General features: G+C 26.1%; 1 protein-coding gene across 1 annotated transcript; it reads right to left on the bottom strand.

The window, feature by feature from the left end:
- Positions 1-200: 200 nt before the first annotated feature.
- Positions 201-15800, bottom strand: LOC122497602 (serine protease nudel). The gene is made up of 25 exons (XM_043604832.1): positions 15631-15800; positions 15242-15330; positions 13646-13789; positions 11116-13172; positions 10587-10722; positions 8720-9055; positions 8235-8444; positions 7690-7853; positions 7483-7610; positions 6816-7214; positions 6435-6712; positions 6211-6355; positions 5774-5895; positions 4706-5698; positions 4518-4620; positions 4217-4386; positions 3749-3862; positions 3455-3641; positions 3068-3391; positions 2714-2902; positions 2436-2580; positions 1661-2006; positions 1350-1587; positions 1142-1264; positions 201-1031 (listed from the first exon to the last, which is right to left on the bottom strand). Exons 2-25 carry the CDS (start codon positions 15324-15326, stop codon positions 728-730), a joined length of 7440 nt encoding a protein of 2479 aa, XP_043460767.1. The 5' UTR covers positions 15327-15330; positions 15631-15800; the 3' UTR covers positions 201-727.
- Positions 15801-18769: the final 2969 nt, after the last annotated feature.

Here is an 18769-nt window from a genome sequence, read left to right as displayed (position 1 = left end):
ATTAAAAAATATTACAGTTTATTTGAATTTACATCAATTACAAAAATCAATCTTAATTGTAAAATAATAATCACATGTTTATTTTAAGGTTATTATTATAATACCTTATTATTTTAAGGCTATTTTCTTAAAATTTTAAGGTTATTTTATTAAAATAACATAACACCTTAAAAGTTTATTACTTTATTTTATTAAAATACCTTAATATTTTAAGACTATTATTATAAAATATCTAATTATTTTAAGAATTTTATTGCAATACCTTATTCATATTTAAGGTTATTTTGTGCAAAACATATGACTAATATACACGCAGTATGAATATAAAAAGTACTAAAAATATTCTTATCGATAATATTTCTGAATATTTGAAAATATTGACGAAAAATTTCTTTACTTTGCGACTCAACCAGAATAACGATTCAGGCTGAGGCACAAAGAAATGAAAATGTTTCTTGCACCGCAAACTGATGTATTTTTAGACATATTCAGAATTTTATATGTAAACTATAGTAATTATTCTTAAAAAGCTATATTGGATGAATAAGAGTGCAAAATAAAAAGTAGAAAAAAATTCCAAGCAGTGAAGGCAAAAAAATTTTAGAATTAATTTTATAACAATTAGTGAAAGAATTTTCGACAATTTTTTAATACAAAAAGACAAAAAAAAATTAGCTGAAAGAAAGTATAATTTTTTCACTGTGGAATGTTTTTTTTATAATTAATCCTAAGCGCACTGTACAAATATTCGATAACATGGCGGTTGTGCTTCGACTAAAGTGACAAGTGGCCGATCTTGACGCATACTCAAAAATGTTCTTTCATTGATTTTAATAATGAAAAATTCATCTAATGCTGTTGTTACTGGTTTCTTCATTGATAACATTGATGTATCATTCGACAATATTCCAGTACGATAATTCAAGGAACGACATATTTTTAATGCCTCAACATCCGACGTCACTGGACGGTCCAAACAATACGAATGCCATACACCATAGGTTTGTTGTATTACTTCTCCTTTGTATTTTCTGTCACACAAAAAACAATTTTTTCTTTAATTTTTAAATTCTAATTATTTAGAAATTAATTAAATTAATTAATTGCTTCTTTTCTTTAATTATTTTTTTATTTGACTTACTGTTGTTTTGTTGCAGATTGAATGTCGATGCACTGGTCCTCGTCCTCGCCATCAGGACAATCTTTCTCTCCGTCGCAAACCATGTCAGTGGAGACGCACGTAGGATTCATTCTTTGATCTTTTCTGAAAAAAAGAAGAATTATTAGGTAATGTATACCATTCCATCGAATGTATATAATTTATCATCAATATGCTGTTTTACATATACCTTTTACAGAAGAAACTTGTGTCCTTACAGGCACACTCTTTGGGATCCTCGTCAGATTTATCGAAACAATCACGCTTATTGTCGCAGAGTCTGTGCCTTGCCGTCAACGCTAAATACGCTCCACAAGTGCATTTTAAAGGTTCGTCAGTGCCATCTTTACAATCGTAATTACCATCACAGAAACTTGATTTGGGAATACATTTTCCATCTCCACAACGCATTTCACTTGCATTACATTCTAAGAACGAAAATTTATATTAACCCCACTGATTTAGGAGTCAAGGAAAGAAAAATACTATACTGATACTTACTGCATCCTTCAGGATTATTAACACAACGTTTTTTGGCCTCCTCGCATAATTCAGAACGTTCATCAGCCTTATCTGGACAATCAGGAATGCCATCACAAATTTTATTCCAAGGTATACATTTACCAAGGAGACATCTGGTGCCATCGCATTTTGTTCCCACAGCTGTAGCCGTTGTATTTTTCATCGCCTCCGAAATGTGAGTATACATATAATCAATACCATCTAATACTTCACTTTTATGGAAACTACAGCCGCTGTTCAATTTTTCAAATACTGCAGAAGGATACCAGCCATCAGAACCCAAACACGTTATTGTTCCACTCCAATCCTGAGAATCGGTGTTGTTCTTCAAAGAAAAAAAAATTATTAAAACAATTCAACTGTAATTATATAAGAATGTATAAAAAAATGTACTGATTTTTTGAAATAAAAAATTGTGTAATAAAAAATGATTTAATTTTTCCTGACAAAAAAGTGATTCTTTGAAATCTTGAAAAGACAAAAAAATGTTTCTTTGGAAACTTGAAAAGACAAAAAAACTGTTTCTTTGGAAACTTGAAAAGACAAAAAACTGTTTCTTTGGAAACTTGAAAAGACAAAAAATGCAGCACCAGTTCAACGGCAAGGGCAGCACAGGGTGAGTTTTTCTCTAAAACTTTTATTATTTTTCTATCAAAGTAAAAATTTAGTTTAAAATTTCCATTTACTTTTTTTCATTTTTCTTTTAGAATTTTTTTATTTTACAATTAGAAAGAATTTAGAAAAAATTACTTACTGCGCAATATGAGGGTTTATCTTCAATAAAGCAACGACGACATTTATCACAATCGAGTAACGGTCTGATGAATATATTTTTGCTGTTGTAATGTTTATCCACACCGACAGCTAAACATATATCCGACTCGGTTGGTAAAAATATTCTAAAACAAATTATATTTATAATTATAATACTCATTCAATGTAATTAAAATATTTAAATTACAAACATAAAATAGAAAAAAAAGTATAAATTTTCTTTTAAGAAGTAAAACAAATTCCTTCTCGCCCACAAACCTTTTTTCGTGGAAAATAGGTTGCACGTAACGAGTTCTATTCAATGGATTTTTCAAATGGAATAAAGATGCGTCAGAGTTTTTCACGCTTTTAATTTCATCGATTTCCACAACCTGTTGATGGGGACGATATATAGCGGGTTGATACGATGGCAATCCAAATACCCCAACAGTATAATTTGTCGATAAACTGATATGGAAAAAGGAAAATTTTTTCTTTCAATATAATTTGGAATGAAAAAAATATTAATTTTAAAAATACCTTCTCATATGATGAGAATGTAAAAATGTTCAAACTAAACATAACATTAAAATTTAAAAGAAAATGTTCTCATAAGAAAAGTAATATAAATACTCGAGATTTTGATTGCATTGTGAACTTGTGAGGAGCCAATCGTCTCTCAAGAAAATAGCAGGACATCGATAATTTCCATCGGCAAAAATTGCCCCCTGCCAAGGCCATTGATATGAAAATTCCTCAGAGAATCGATGAAGAGATAAATAAGCATTCACAGGATTACTTAAAACTGGTTTACATCTAATATAGAGACCGGAACATGTATTTTTATCATTTTTTGCTGGAAATTGATACTTTGGTGGATATTCGTAATCAGTTACATTTCTTCTTTCCTCGTAATTAGCAACTTTTACTGGGACTTCCCTTGCCGAATCCAAATATCTGGAAGAAAATAATTTTGTATTTAATAAAAAGTAAATTTTTAACTGAGAAAAAAATCTTTACCTGAAGCCAAAATAATGACAAAATCGTGAACCAAGATGAAAATAATTATCAACGTAATTTGGATTTTGTGGTTGATAACAATATGGTGACCAGGCGCCATTTGTAAACATTGTTATTATACCCTCTGAATTTAAATGTGGCCTTTCATCATTGTCCAAATTTACATATTCGCCATTACTCAATGAAACTAAAATTAAAAGAAAAAATTTATTTTCAATATTTTTTAAAATTTACTAAAAAGAATTTTAAATTTGTAAAAAAATAGGAGGGAAAATAATTTCTTCGTCAACTTACAGCAGTCTAATTCATCTTCATTTAATTTACAATCGGGTTTTCCATCGCATCTCTTCATCATTGGGATGCAAGTTCCACTTCTTGGACAATGATATTCATTACTGCTGCAGGATACTAAGAAATCAAAAAATCATTTCAATTTTAAAAATAAAAAAAAAAAATTTTATATGAAAATAATAGTTATTAATAATATTAAGTATTAACTATTTATAACTTTAAATCTACTATTAGAAAATATTGTTTAAACTGGACGTAACATCAAAAGTATTTCTTATTTTGAATGCAGCATTAAAAAATATTGTTTAAACTGGACGTAACACTAAAAGTATTTCTAATTTTGAATGCAGCATTAAAAATTATTGTTTAAACTGGACGTAACATTAAAAATGCCATAACTAAAAACTTTTTTTAAAACTTTTTAGTTTGAAAATAAGTTTCATTTTTGTAATGTTAAAAAAATATATTTACTGCAATCCTCTTCATCTGTGCCATCATAACAATCTATATGACCATCGCACAAAGCTCTCGGATTATCTCTTTGTAAAACTTCTCTACAAGAACAATCTTCTTCATCTGTACCATCTTCACAATCAAAATGACCATTGCATCGTTTATCGGCTGCAATACTCTGCAGCAAACTAAGAAAAAAAAATGTTCTTATTTACTACTTTTCTTTTGTCAAATATTTATGATTATTTATTACAAATAAATAAATTTATTACAAACAATAAATAAAATTTCCTTAATAATTATTTTAATTATCACTTACTCCTTGCATGTAAATCTATCCGATGGTACATCACTTGGAATATTGTTATGTTCAGTTGTTATTTCCTGTTGCACTGGAAGTCCAAAATTTTGAGGTATATTATCTGTGAAATTAAATGAAAAACATTTATAAATTTTAATTTCTTTTTAATTAAATTAAAAAAAAAATTTCTAATCATTCAGACTTACTTTCATTATCAGTGTCGTTAATACTGCCCAGTCTTGGATATGGATTTTCCAATTGTGGTGGTAATGTGTACCCATAACCAAACATTTGCGAAGGAAATTGTGATTCTTGAATGTTGGTTCGATGATCTGCCTCATTTCCAAATTCTGTTCCTAAACTGCCGAGGGAATAAGTTCTTTCTGTATTTCCAAATTGTGATGGCCAATTTCCATTATCTATTGAAATACCCGGAGAATTTCCATATTGCCACATACGTTGTGAATTGTCAATGTTTTGTTTAGGACCTAAACCAAAATTCTCCTGATTGTAAGAATTCACTCGTGGATTTTCCGTTAATGGTTGTATATTTTCATTAACAGAATTCCAAAAAGGATTCTCAGCTTGTGTTCGTTGATTATGATTTTGGTTATTGAAATTCTGATTTTGTGTTTGTTGATTAACATTTTGATTATTGAAATTCTGATTTTGTGTTCGTTGATTATTATTATTATTATTTTGGTTATTGAAATTCGTAAACATTTCCTGACTTTGTTGATTATAACTCTGTTGAGGTAAATTATTCATCGATGGCAATTCCGCTGGTGAATTTTTAAAATCACTATAACCAAATGGTAATTCCGATGGACTATTATTAATGTTGTCGATAAAATAAGATTGTGGTCGTTCCGATGGATTGTTATTGACGAATTGTTTCTGTGGATTTTCAGAAACACTTTGTTGATTTCTATTATAAGAAAAATTTGGTATTGGATTTGAAGTTTGTATTTGTTGTTTTGTTTCAGAACCAATGTGATGATCGTGAATATCGTGAGGTGATTCGTAATATGATCGAAATGCATTTTGTTTGAGACAATTTCTTTCATCTTCACCCTCCAAACAGTGTACTTTCAAATCACAATGTTTTCGTTTTGAAATGCATTGTTTTGTTCCACTTGTACATTTGAATCCGGGACATTCAAGTCGGGGTTGATTACGATTGTTTAAATGTGGATTTCCTGAAATTTTGAAATTGATGAAATTTTTTGAATTTTCTATTATGAGAAATAATAGATTCTAATTTTTTTACTCACCCATAACATTATAAATCCATGAGGAAAATTTACTGACTCTTGTGTAAACTCCTGGTTCATTGGCACGGGCACAACCGTTACCATGGCTGACAATTCCGGCAACGAACCATTGGTTACCATTTCTGAAAGATTTACTTTTATCATATGTATACTTAAAGTTTTGAATGCAGCATGAAAAATATTTGTTTAAACTGGACGTAACATTTAAAAGCATTTCTAATTTCAAATGCAGCATTAAAAATTATTGTATAAACTGGACGTAACATTAAAAGTATTTCTACTTTTGAATACAGCATCAAAAAATATTGTTTAAACTGAACCTAACACAAAAAGTATTTATAATTTTGAATCCAGCATTTCAAATGCAATTATGGTCTCAAAATTAAAAAGAATCACCTAATTAGTAGTATTAACAATTCCTAAATAAAGTTACTTACTTGCACATAAGAGGACCGCCACTATCACCTTGACAAGCATCCTTTCCCCCTTGTTTGAAACCAGCACATACTGTCGCATCTTCTATAAGATGAGGTTTATTGCAACTCGCCAAAATTGGCACATCAACCTCCTGCATTATCTCATCTAAAAAGAAATTTACAATAAATTTTCCAAATTTTCATTTTCAAAAAAAAAATATTCTCAAAATAACTGTTCAACTAACGAGCATATCCACTTTCACGAGAAGCACCCCAACCGGCAATAGTGCATTTTGCAAAGGCTGGTGGAAATTGTATATCAGTTGAAATGCAAATTGGACGAATCCAACGATCAAAATGCAGTGGTTCTTCGAGACGCATCAATGCAATATCATTGTTCATCGTTCGCTGATGAAAATCATTGTGAACAACAATTTGTATTACTTTTCTAACTTGTGCCTTTGGTGAGAAAGTGTTTAGTTGTGTTAATCCAGCTTGTATTTCATAATAATTTTCCCTTAGACTGAAATACGAAAATTTTAGTATTTATACTATAGTAAACAAATTTTATTACTATTATAAACAACATTTCCATCAATAGTTACAGTAAGAAAAAAAATTTTTACTTTATAGTACAATGTGCAGCGGTGAGAATCCAATATTCATTAATAATTGAACCACCGCAAGTGAAGGCACCATTTTTATACAATGCCACTATAAATGGCCAATTATTAAGTTGACTCTGTTTACCGCCCACTATTCCTAAAATTGGATCAGCATTATCATCTTGCATTGGATCGTAGAAAATTTGTCTTGTTACAAGTGATGATGAATTTTCTTTATTTTCACGTGAAACGCGATAATGTTGAGAACCAGGTGCTTTTGTACCGCAAAGAATGTTTGTGCATCTTACTTCAACTGCAGTGTAACAATTTGAAATGAATTCTGGTTTTCCAGAAACTTGTGGTATGATAAATGGTCCCGGGCGAGTGATTCCTGATATTGTTTTAATTGACGGAGAATTACTGGAATGAAGTTAATTTATTATTTTCTCCATAAAATGAGAAAAAGTTTTTTGGAAAATAGTCTCAATTATAAATGCTCTTTAAAAAAAATTCTTGTATTTAAACTGGACGTAACATTAAAAGTATTTCTAATTTTGACTACAGCATTAAAAATAGTCATTTATCAACTTTAGGTTAAAAGTATTTTAACATTTTAATGCAACATTAAAGAAGAAATAACTATAAACAGTTCGAAAAATAAACTATTATTTTGAAATTAGAAACTTACTGAAGTACAAAAGCTTTTTCCAATTCGCAGGCATCAAGTGCCCAACGTTGTGTGGTTGTACAAACAGGATACCAAACTCCTCGAACATTTTTGTGTAAAAATCCTGCATTATGCCCAGTAATAAATAACTAAAACAAAATAACAACTATTTAAATTTGCTTTTTTTCTTAACACATGATAAATAATAATGTAAGAAAAAACTCTTACGCCTCTATTGCCTGATGGTTCAGAGGTTAAAAGTGTACAATCCCACTCGTCCCTTCCATTAGGACAATTTTGCACTCCATCGCATCTTTGTTCGCGAGTAAAGCAACTGTTGATTCTTGAAAAAACATTTGAATCACTACAACTAAAAGTATTTGCACTGCAACCTGTTGTGAGAAGAATAAGAAAGAATTAATTTTTGTTAAACAAAAACAATTTATAAAAAAAAATTTTCTAGTTTGTAAAAAAATGTTATAGGTTCAATCCATATAAGTAAAAAAAAAGATTGTTTATGTATAAACAATATGTGACAGTGAACTTTGGATTTTCATGAATATGACATTTATCAGCCTTCTACATGAGCTGAATACTAAACTAAAATATACTAAAGGACGACAATCCTCTTTCCTATTCGAGACACCAATGAATACACTAATTGGCTAGCATTGAATTATTAGGAATGTAAATGAAAAAAAAAAATTACAAGTGCAATAAAATTTTATCCTGATTGTGAATTGATTTGAAAAATTTTTAATTTAAACTTTTACCAAAACATTCAAATTCATCTGAACCATACAGACAATCAAAATATCCGTCACAAATTCGTCTGGGTTCCAATCGATCTTTACATCTGCAATTAGATTCATCACTTCCATCATTACAATTTATGTAACCATCGCACCATTCGAATAATGGAATGCATTTGTTTCCACTGGCACATGCACGTTGTCCATGCCTACAATTTACGCTCGATCGTCCTAAAAGTAAATTTTAAAACAAAATTATTTTAAAATAAACACTAAAACAAAAATGGTTCAAACTTTAACTTAACATTAGAATTTATTTCAAATGTTATTTTACTTATTTTAAAATATAATGAATATCATGTTTAAATTAATATTATTTCCATTATTTAAATTTAAGAATTATAATAAAAACATATCCATTATTATATTTAAATTTAATTGTTAATTTCCAACAACTATAGTAATTAATTAATATTTCGAAATTTTGTAGAATTAAAAAAATCTACCTGATAAAGATTCTTGACCCGCTAACGAATAATAGGGATATTGATGATACGGATAATAAGATTGACGTGAGGTAATATTTTTCGAATTATCAAATTCATCAGTATTGCGTGTTTTCAATGGTGATTTATAGTGCGGTACATATTTGCAGTGAATCTGATTTTTTTCATTATTATTATTATTACTATCACGCTTATTGTTTGCATTGATGAGAATATTTTGTCCCGGTCCTGTAGGTCCGATATTATCAATTTCCAGTCCTTGTTGAACATTTGTGTTTCGTTGATTCATCAAATTCTGCATTGTAAATGATTGCTGACTTGCCATTCCAGGGGGAACTGTTGAAAAAAAACAAAAAAATTATTAATAATAAAATATTCTTATAAATTAATTAATTAAAACGTAACCCAGTAAAAAAAAACTAATTCAAATGAATTGAAACGAATTAACATTTTTGGTAGGCTCCAATTCGTATTTGTCACAAAGCGGGATTCACTCAAGCTCTTTGTATATTCAATTGAATTTAATTCAATATGTACCAATTTGTCCAAACGAATTCGCATTCGAAAGAAATGGTCAAGGAATGCATTGAATTCGTGCTAACGAATTGAAAAAAATTAAAGGCTCAAAACTTGTCCAGTGAATTGGTACGGATAGAAGGTTCGGAAGTTCAATACAGTTTCACGAATTCAGGAAAATTGCATCATGGCTCCAATTCGTATTTGTCACAAAGCGGGATTCACGAAAGCTCTTTGTGAATTCTTTTTAATTCATTTCAATTAGTTTTCGTTTACTGGGAAGTTAATTTTTTTTATTGTTAAAATATTTTGTTGAAACGAAATTCAAAAAAAATTTATAGGTAAGGAAAAGTAAAGAAACAAGTTTAAGAATGAAAATTTGTTATAGGAAAAAGTGATCTACTAGCTTACATTGTCTTAAAAAATAAATAATAAATAAATAAATAGGTAAGCATTAAAAATGGTTGTTTAAACTGGACGTAACATTAGAAGTAATTTTAAATTTGAATGCAGCATTAAAAAATATTGTTTAAACTGGACGTAACATTAAAAGTATTTTCAAATTTTAATACAGCATTAAAAATTATTGCTTAAACTGAACATAACATTTACAACCATTTTTAATTTGTAATGCAGCATAAAAAAGTATTGTTTAAACTGGACGTAACATTAAAAGTATTTTTAATTTTGAATGCATCATTAAAAAATATTATTTGAACTAGACGTAATATTTACATTTTTTTCTAATTTTGAATGCATCATTGAAAAATATTATTTAAACTAGACGTAACATTAAAAGTATTTATAATTTTGTATGCGTCATTAAAACTATTTTTAATTTTCAATTTAGAATTAAAAAAAGGGTTGTTTAATCTGGACGTAACATTTAAAACTATTTTTAATTTTTATTCCAACACTTCGAATGGTCGTTTAAACTGGACGTAACATTAAATGCATTTTCTATTTTGAATGCATCATTGAAAAATATTATTTAAACTAGACGTAACATTAAAAGTATTTATAATTTTTTATGCGTCATTAAAACTATTTTTAATTTTGAATTCAGAATTTAAAAAAGGGTTGATTAATATAGCTGTAATATTTAAAAAAATTTTGAATTTTAAATGCATCATTAAAAAAGGGTTGTTTAAACTGTACGTAACATTTAAAACTATTTCTAATTTTGAATGCAGCATTTCAAATAATTATTTAAACTTGACGTTAAATTAAATTTTCATTAAGTTTTGAATGCTACATTAAAAAATATTGTTTAAACTGGAAGTAACATTAAAAGTATTTTTAAATTTAAAAGCAGCATTAAAAATATAGTTTAAACTGAATGTAACATTACCCTCCGATGCAGAAATCAATTCTTTTCCATTGAAACAAAGCAAAACAGGAACCCAAACGAGCGGAGATTGTTGATTACCTATTGGACCTCCATTCATTTTTCCATTTTGACCCGATTCGTAGTAATTGTTTATTTTCTGTAAAAATGAAAATTTGTTTCCTAACTTTTATCAATCTTAACAAAATTATTTTGTAACTAAAAAAAAGTACCTTAATGTTTAATGTGAAATAAATGTTAGTCTTTTAGAAATTTTCCATTAGCGTCATAAAGTATTTAAAATATTACAAAAATTCCAAGAATATCGAAAATTAATTAAACATTTATTAAATTCAGAAAGTTTAAAAAATTGTAAATATAAATTTATAATGTGAATGAAAGAATTCTACTTTTTTATAATACCAGATTCTTTTTGTAATTTAAAAATTTTTTTGTTTTAAAATTAAAATTAAAATAAAATATGGAAAAATTTCTAAATCTTTCAAAAATAATTAATTTTCCATTCCATTTACGAAAAAAAAATTTTCTTTACCGTAACGTCCATGGAAGTTGGATCAAATCCCGAAAGTTTCACCATATTCTGATAAAGATCCTTATCAATCAAATTTGCTTTACTCATGTTATTTAAAAAAAACTCGTCATCATTCACCCGCGGTCCAAAAACACCACTCGGCCATAATTCCTGCTGTTGAACATTATTTTCCACAACTTGACAGCAAATTGGATTTTTCACCTCGGGCAATGGAACATTTCCTCCACTCGTTAAACCATTCAGTGAATTTTGAATAATCGTATTACTCGGACCAGTTAATAATGTCAGTAAATTTTGGTCATTTTGACCAAACTGATAATTCAAACCATTGGGAAAATTTTCACCATTCTCCTCAATTTGTGACACAGCACAAGGTTTAGCATTCGGGGTAATTTGACCTTGTCCAGTGGGGTAACCTTGACCACTCGTAAAACCTTGCCCAGTGGGGTAATTTTGACCAATAGAAAAGCTTTGGCCAGTGGGGTAATTTTGACCAATAGAAAAACTTTGCTTAGTGGGGTAATTTTGTCCACTCGTGAAACCTTGCCCAGTGGGGTAATTTTGACCACTTGTAAAACCTTGCCCAATGGGATTATTCTGACCACTTGTAAAACCTTGCCCAATGGGATTATTCTGACCACTAGAAAAACTTTGACCAACAGTAGAAAATTTTTGATCATTCGGGGGAAAATTACTATTAATGACTTGACCACTTTGACCGTAAAAATTCTGATTACTTTGACCGTACATTTGATTTGACTGCGAATTTGTCGTTTGTTGATTGTTCTGAACAAATTGTGAATTCTGACCGCTATTGCTGTAAGCTGGTGGATGTTGACCTTGGCTAATAGTGCCTTGATTATTTTGACCTTGATAATAACTTTGACCAGTTGGAAATTGTCCACTGCCACTGTTTTGATAAATTTTAGTGTTACTTTGATAATTTTGACCACTTTGGTTACTTTGACCACCTTGGAAATTTTGACCTCCTGTGTAACCTTGACCACCTTGGTAATTTTGACCACCTTGGACATTTTGACTTCCTGTGTAACCTTGACCACCTTGGTAATTTTGACCACCTTGGAAATTCTGACCTCCTTGGTAATTTTGACCGCCTTGATAATTTTGACCTCCTTGGTAATTTTGCCCACCTTGATAATTTTGCCCACCCTGGTATTTTTGACCTCCTTGGTAATTTTGACCACCTTGGAAATTCTGACCTCCTTGATGATAATTTTGACCACCTTGACCGACGACATTTTGAAAACTGTAATTTTGCCATGAATTGAATTTTTGACCATAATTATTAATATCCGGACGTTCGGTCGATGGTTTTTCGATAATTGTCATATTTTTTAAAATATACGTAATTTTTGTGCCATTGAGTAATTTTGATGTGTTTGTCTTGACAATATGTATTTCATGATTTCCGTTATTAACATTATTCACCATATCCGAATCGTTGAAATTTGGCGGGAAATTTGAATTAACGCCAATTCCAGGTAGGGGAAGATTGAAACGTTGTGGATTATTATTTTGATTTTCATTGTTATTATAATTATTATTATTATTAAAATTATTGGAATAAACTCGACTATTCGTATTACGTAACCAATCTTGTGTTTCCTCATCATTTGAATTCCTTAAATTTTCCTCGATTATTCGACATTTAACGCACTCTTTAAACTCAAATGAATCAGATGGATCCTCACTATCTGGCGTTAATTTACTGAGAAATTCACTAAGTTCTTCCTCAGTTTTGTCAAAAAGACTATAACCTTTATTATATTGGAGAATAGAGTTTAACAATATTCTACATTTATCGTGTATTTGAAGACAATTTTGTCTAAACATTTTCTCATTATCCGTACTTCGCTTTTTTCGTATTTGTTGTACTTTTGGTAAATTTTTATTATTGCTATTGTCAATGTTGTCATTATAGTTGTAAATAAATTCAAAATCAACTGGAATATTTGAATAATCGACATTATTTGCTTTCTTTTTTTCTGTGAATGGTTCGTTGATTCGTTGAAAATATATTTTCAAATAACTGTCTTCTGTAACAAACAAAATTTACAAAAAAAATGTTATTTTTCTTTTCTAATTTTTGTAAACGACAGGAAATTAAAAATTGTAATTTATTTTATTAATTAAGAAACAAATGAGAACGAAAAAATTAAAAATTAATTAATAAAAATAAATTTGTTTATAAAAAAAATTATTTATTATTAAGAAATAAATTAATTTGCTTCATAAATAAATTAATTTAATTAATTAATTAATTAAATTAATTAATTAAATAAATCAATTAAATAAATTAATTAAATTAATTAATTACTAGAAATAAATTATTAAATAAGAAAAATAACTAATAAGAAAACTAAATTACTAAAATAAGTTAATTAATAAAAAAAAATTAATAAAAAATATTGAACTAATTTGCCCGGTTATTAGTATAATTATTTATTTATCTTAATAATAAAATTAATATTTTTCTGCTTGTTGATAAATACATAATTTTAACACTTACCGGCGATAAGTGCTTTGAAGGCGAAAAATGTTGATAAAAGAAATACAGAGAGGACAATTGTTATAAAAAATGCGTAAAATTTTATTCGTCTTCCAGTTGAAATTTCACGATTACTGTGCATTGGAAGACTCCTGTCGTTTCTAACTGTAAAAAAAATCATTGTTTTTTTTAATCCTCTAATTTTCTTGAAATTAATTATTTCAGAAGTAATTTAATTACTTCTGTAATTAATTTCTTCATTTATATTTTATTTATTTACTAATTTTATAATTATAATTTAATATAAATAAATTATCGACATAAGTAGTTGAATATTATTAAAGAGAAATGAAAAATTATAAAATTTTATAAATTTGTTTTTAAACAATTTAAATATAAATAATTTGTTTTTTATGCATGTAATTGAGTAAATAATTTAGGAAATGTTAATGAATAAATAATGAAAAAAGTATAAATAAAAAATTAAGTCTATAATTGAACAGATAAGTAATTAAGTAGATAAGCCCTTAAGGGCATTTGAACCATGATGACGTCACAGATTTAAAACTAATGCTTTGCACAAACTGTGACGTCATCAAGGTTCAAATCCCCTTAAATCGGAAAATAAATTATCAAATAATTAATTGACTAATTAAATAAATGATTAGATAAATAAGGTAAAGAATTTATCAATAAATTAGATAATTGTAACTTAAAGAACACTTAAATAAACAATTAAGTCAGTAACTAATTAAATAAACCCAAATATAAATAAAAATAAATATCTAAATTGGTAAAAAAATAGATCAATAAATATATATCAATTAATAAATTAATAAATAAATAAATTAATTAATAAACAAATTAATTAATAAATAGGAGGATAAATTGACAATTAAATTGATAAATAGATATGTAATTATATTTTTAAATAAATTATTAAATTAATAGATAAATAAATTGATAAATAAATTGGTAAATAAATAAATAGGTAAACAAAATAAATGGATAAACCAATTTGATAAATAGACAAATAATTAAATTGATAAATAAATTGATAAATAAATAGGTAAACAAAATAAATTTATAAATAAATAGGTAAATAAATTATTAAATAAATAAATAAATAAATAAATAAATGGATAAAAAATAAATAAATTTCTAAATATATAGGTCAATAAAAAGGTAAATAAATAACTGATAAATAAATTGAAAAATAAATAGGTAAACAAATTGATAAATAAATTAATAAATAAATCGGTAAACAAATTAATAAATAAATTAATAAATAAATTGAAAAATAAAAGTATAAAAATAAATTAATGAATAAATGGAAAAACAAATTGATAATTAAATTGATAAATAGACATGTAAATAAATAGGTGAATAAATATGTAAATAATTAGATAAATAAATTGAGAAATAAATAGGTAAATAAATAGTTAAATAAATTGATGAAAAAAATGGTTAAATAAATAGATAAATAAATTAATAAATAAATAATTAGATAAATGAATATATAAATACCTAAATAAATGAATAAACAAATAGGTAAATAAATAATTAATATTGTATTAATAATTGTAAGCATAAAATTATAATTAATTTAATCATTACCGTAATGTAATTCCTGTTGATTTCTGAGTTCATTTGCGTATTCTGAAGACTGTGAACTATTATATCCAGGCTGTGAATTCGACATTGTGCTAAAAATTATTTAAAAAATTTTTTTTTCATTTAATTGCAAAAAAAATTTGTTAAATTTTACAACTTTAAAAAAAAATAATAACAATTTTTGTGTACTTCTTTGCTTTACATTTATTTAAAGATTATTTTCCTCTTTTCTTTTAAATTTTTATTTTTTAAAACACTTAAAATTTTTTATTTCTCACTTTGTTGCTTTTTTTTTAAACAAAAACTTTTTTGTAATTTTTTTTATTTCAAAATTGAAAATATTGAATTTAAAAATACAAAAAATGAAAAAGTACAAAAAAAAAGTAAATTACCATTTCAAAAGAATGCACTTTTAACAATTAAAATTTTTTTTTTAAATCACTGCATCGATTTTCACATTAATTAAACAAATCACAGAACATAAAATTATTTATTAAATTCACACACAAAAAAAAATTAAAAATTGTACAATAAATAATATTACAAGAGATCTTAACACTTGCTTGATTGAAACTGAAATAAATTGAAAAATTCATATATGCGCTCGCAAAGTTGATGGCGTTTACTATTAAATGCATATATCAGCAATAATTTTCAGACACATTGCTCAAAGTGATTTCTTCGCAAAAATGTGTACTAGGTGAATGACATTTCGTTCACGCACCTTGGATGAAAAATTGTCTTGCAAATTTTTCTTTTCTTTTTATTTTATACTTTTAATATGTATTTAATAAATTTCAAGTTTTTCATCTCCGAAGAATTTTAGTAATATTCTTTTTTATTAATGAATATTTAGAAGAATATTTTATTATTTATTATTTTTTATTTAATGAATTTTTCATGCCTTCTTGTAAAATACTAAAAATAAATTTGCAATTTTTTTTTAAATGAAACGAGCAATGGATTTAGGAAAATGGATTTAAATAATTCAATACTAATAATAATTCTAATAGTAATAATACATAATAATAATAATATTAATATTAATAATATTATTAATAATAATAATAATAATAAAATTAATTTTCTCTCGTTTAAAATTATTGTGAATTTTATTTTTAAATATAGCACGTGGGCGTTTTTAATACTTTTTCAGAGTTTTAAAATTTGCTTAAGACTTATTCTCTCAAAATAAAAAAAAAAGTTGTTGATTATAATCCTCTAAATGTGTGTTGAGAAGAAAAGCTTCCCTTCAACGCTAATGGTTATTTTATAGCCAAGACGAGATGAGCTTTCATGTTGCATTTAAAAAGATCAACTGTTCATTGAGTCAGTGTAGAGGAAAAAAAAATTCTTAAAATATCATCAAATGAGACGAGTAAGAAAGAGCGAAAGAAAAAATTGATGTTTAAATTTTTATAAAAACATATTTTATAATTTTTATTAACTTTATTTTATAATTTAAAAAAAAGTAAAACAATATTAATAAAATAATAAATGTGTATAAATAATAAATAATAAATAAATCCTTATTAATAAAATCAGACTTTTGTCTGTACATTGCATAGAATTCAAAATTTCTATTATATTCCTTCTTTTTACACTCTAAGGAATGCGAAAATACTATTAAGAAAATTATGTGTGTATGTGTATATGTGTGTATGTGTGTATGTGTGTATGTATGTCCGCAAATTTTCGACCGCGTATCACGGAAAAACGGTTCGATCGTTTGAAGTGAAACTTGGCAGTTTTTTAGGCATTAGCCTAACTTAAAATCCTAGAGATAGTAGATTAAAAAATATTAATATGGACGAAAGTTATGCCATTTTTTCAAAAATTCGAAAATTCGAAATTTTTAGTTTTTTCATATACTTTAGTGAATTGTACTTAAACTTGGTACAGGGTTAATTTTAGTGTTTCTTATGAAGATTTAATCGTCAGAATAATAAAATTTTGAATAACAAATAAAAAGTGTTAGATTTAAATATTGAAAAATTAAAAAGTTTAAAAATTGAAATTTTTTTGTAATTAATTTTTATACGGTTGTATTTCTTAGGTCAACAATAAAAATTTGTTGTTGAAATCATAAGTTTACTTTCTTAAAAGAATTCTATTAGGTCAGAATATTAACAATATCCATATAATTAATATGAGACTTTTGTCAGTATGTTGCACAGAATTCAAAATTGCTATTATATTTTATTAATTAATGATCAAAAAATGAAAAACTCAAATTTCATTCTGATGACTAAATTGTAATAAAAAATACTAAAATTAACCCTGTATAAAATTTAAGTAAAATTAATGACAATAATTATTTCAAAAGATATATTTTGAATTTTAAAAATTTTGAAAATATATAGCACTAGCTGTCATGTCGTACCCGTCTTCGACGGGTTTTAGTTTCTACCAATACATTTAACAATGTTTCTACCAATCTGGAAAATCAAAAATACCCGGGATAAATTAATTAATAATTAATAATTAATAATTAATAATTAATAATTAATAATTAATAATTAATAATTAATAATTAATAATTAATAATTAATAATTAGTTAATTAATAATAATTAATAATTAGTTAATAATTAATTAATTAATAATTAGTTACCATTAGCTATTTCGGTAGTATAATTATACTATTTGAATAGTCTCCACCCTTTAGCAAAAAATCAAAAATTATCAAAAATTCGAGAAACCGAATTTCTTAAAATTTAACATTTTTTTCTTCTCTTTTATATCATTAAGCTTCATTATTTTTGTACTCTTAAAAAATACTTTACTTATATTTAATAGTCTCCACCCTTTGGTAAAAAATCTAAAATTATGGAAAATTAGCAAAAATTCAAAAAACCGAATTTATTAAAATTCAACATTTTTTCTTCTCTTTTATGGCTTTTGGCTTCATTATTTTTGGGCTCTTCAAAAATACTTTACCTAATTTGTTATCTCCACCCTTTGGTAAAAAATCTAAAATTATGGAAAAATAGCAAAAATGCAAAAAAATGAATTTCTTAAAATTAAACATTTTTCCTTCTTTTTATGGCATTTAGCTTTATTATTTTTGTGCTCTTAAAAAATACTTTACTTATTCAATAGTCTCCACCCTTCGGTAAAAAATCTAAAATTATGGAAAATTATCAAAAATTCAAAAAACCGAATTTCTTAAAATTCAACATTTTTCCTTCTTTTTTATGGCATTTAGCTAATTATTTTTGTTTAATGTAGCAAATTTTTTACTTTACATACTGATCTTTAAATAAAAAACTTTAATAACTTTTCCTGAAAAGCTTGCTTAAAGATTAAAAATCACTATTTTCTTAGAAAAAAGTTGATCTAAAAAAACGAAAAAAAATTTCAAAATACATCTTTTTTAAAAATTTTATCGTAGAAATGGGTTGTATTTATCTGAAAAAGTTAGCTAAGGATAGTTTTTTCATTCATTTTACAAAAGATAAAAAATTTGCATTTTTTTTTTTGAATTTTTTGGAAAAATGTCATAACTTTTGTTCAAGTTAATATTTTTTAA

The sequence above is a fragment of the Leptopilina heterotoma genome, unplaced genomic scaffold (genome assembly GCF_015476425.1).
Source record: "Leptopilina heterotoma isolate Lh14 unplaced genomic scaffold, ASM1547642v1 Lhet_1, whole genome shotgun sequence".
In the NCBI taxonomy this organism is placed as follows: Eukaryota; Metazoa; Arthropoda; class Insecta; order Hymenoptera; family Figitidae; genus Leptopilina; species Leptopilina heterotoma.
Note: the sequence above shows the minus strand (reverse complement) of the source record. Positions and strands in the feature narration are given on the sequence as shown.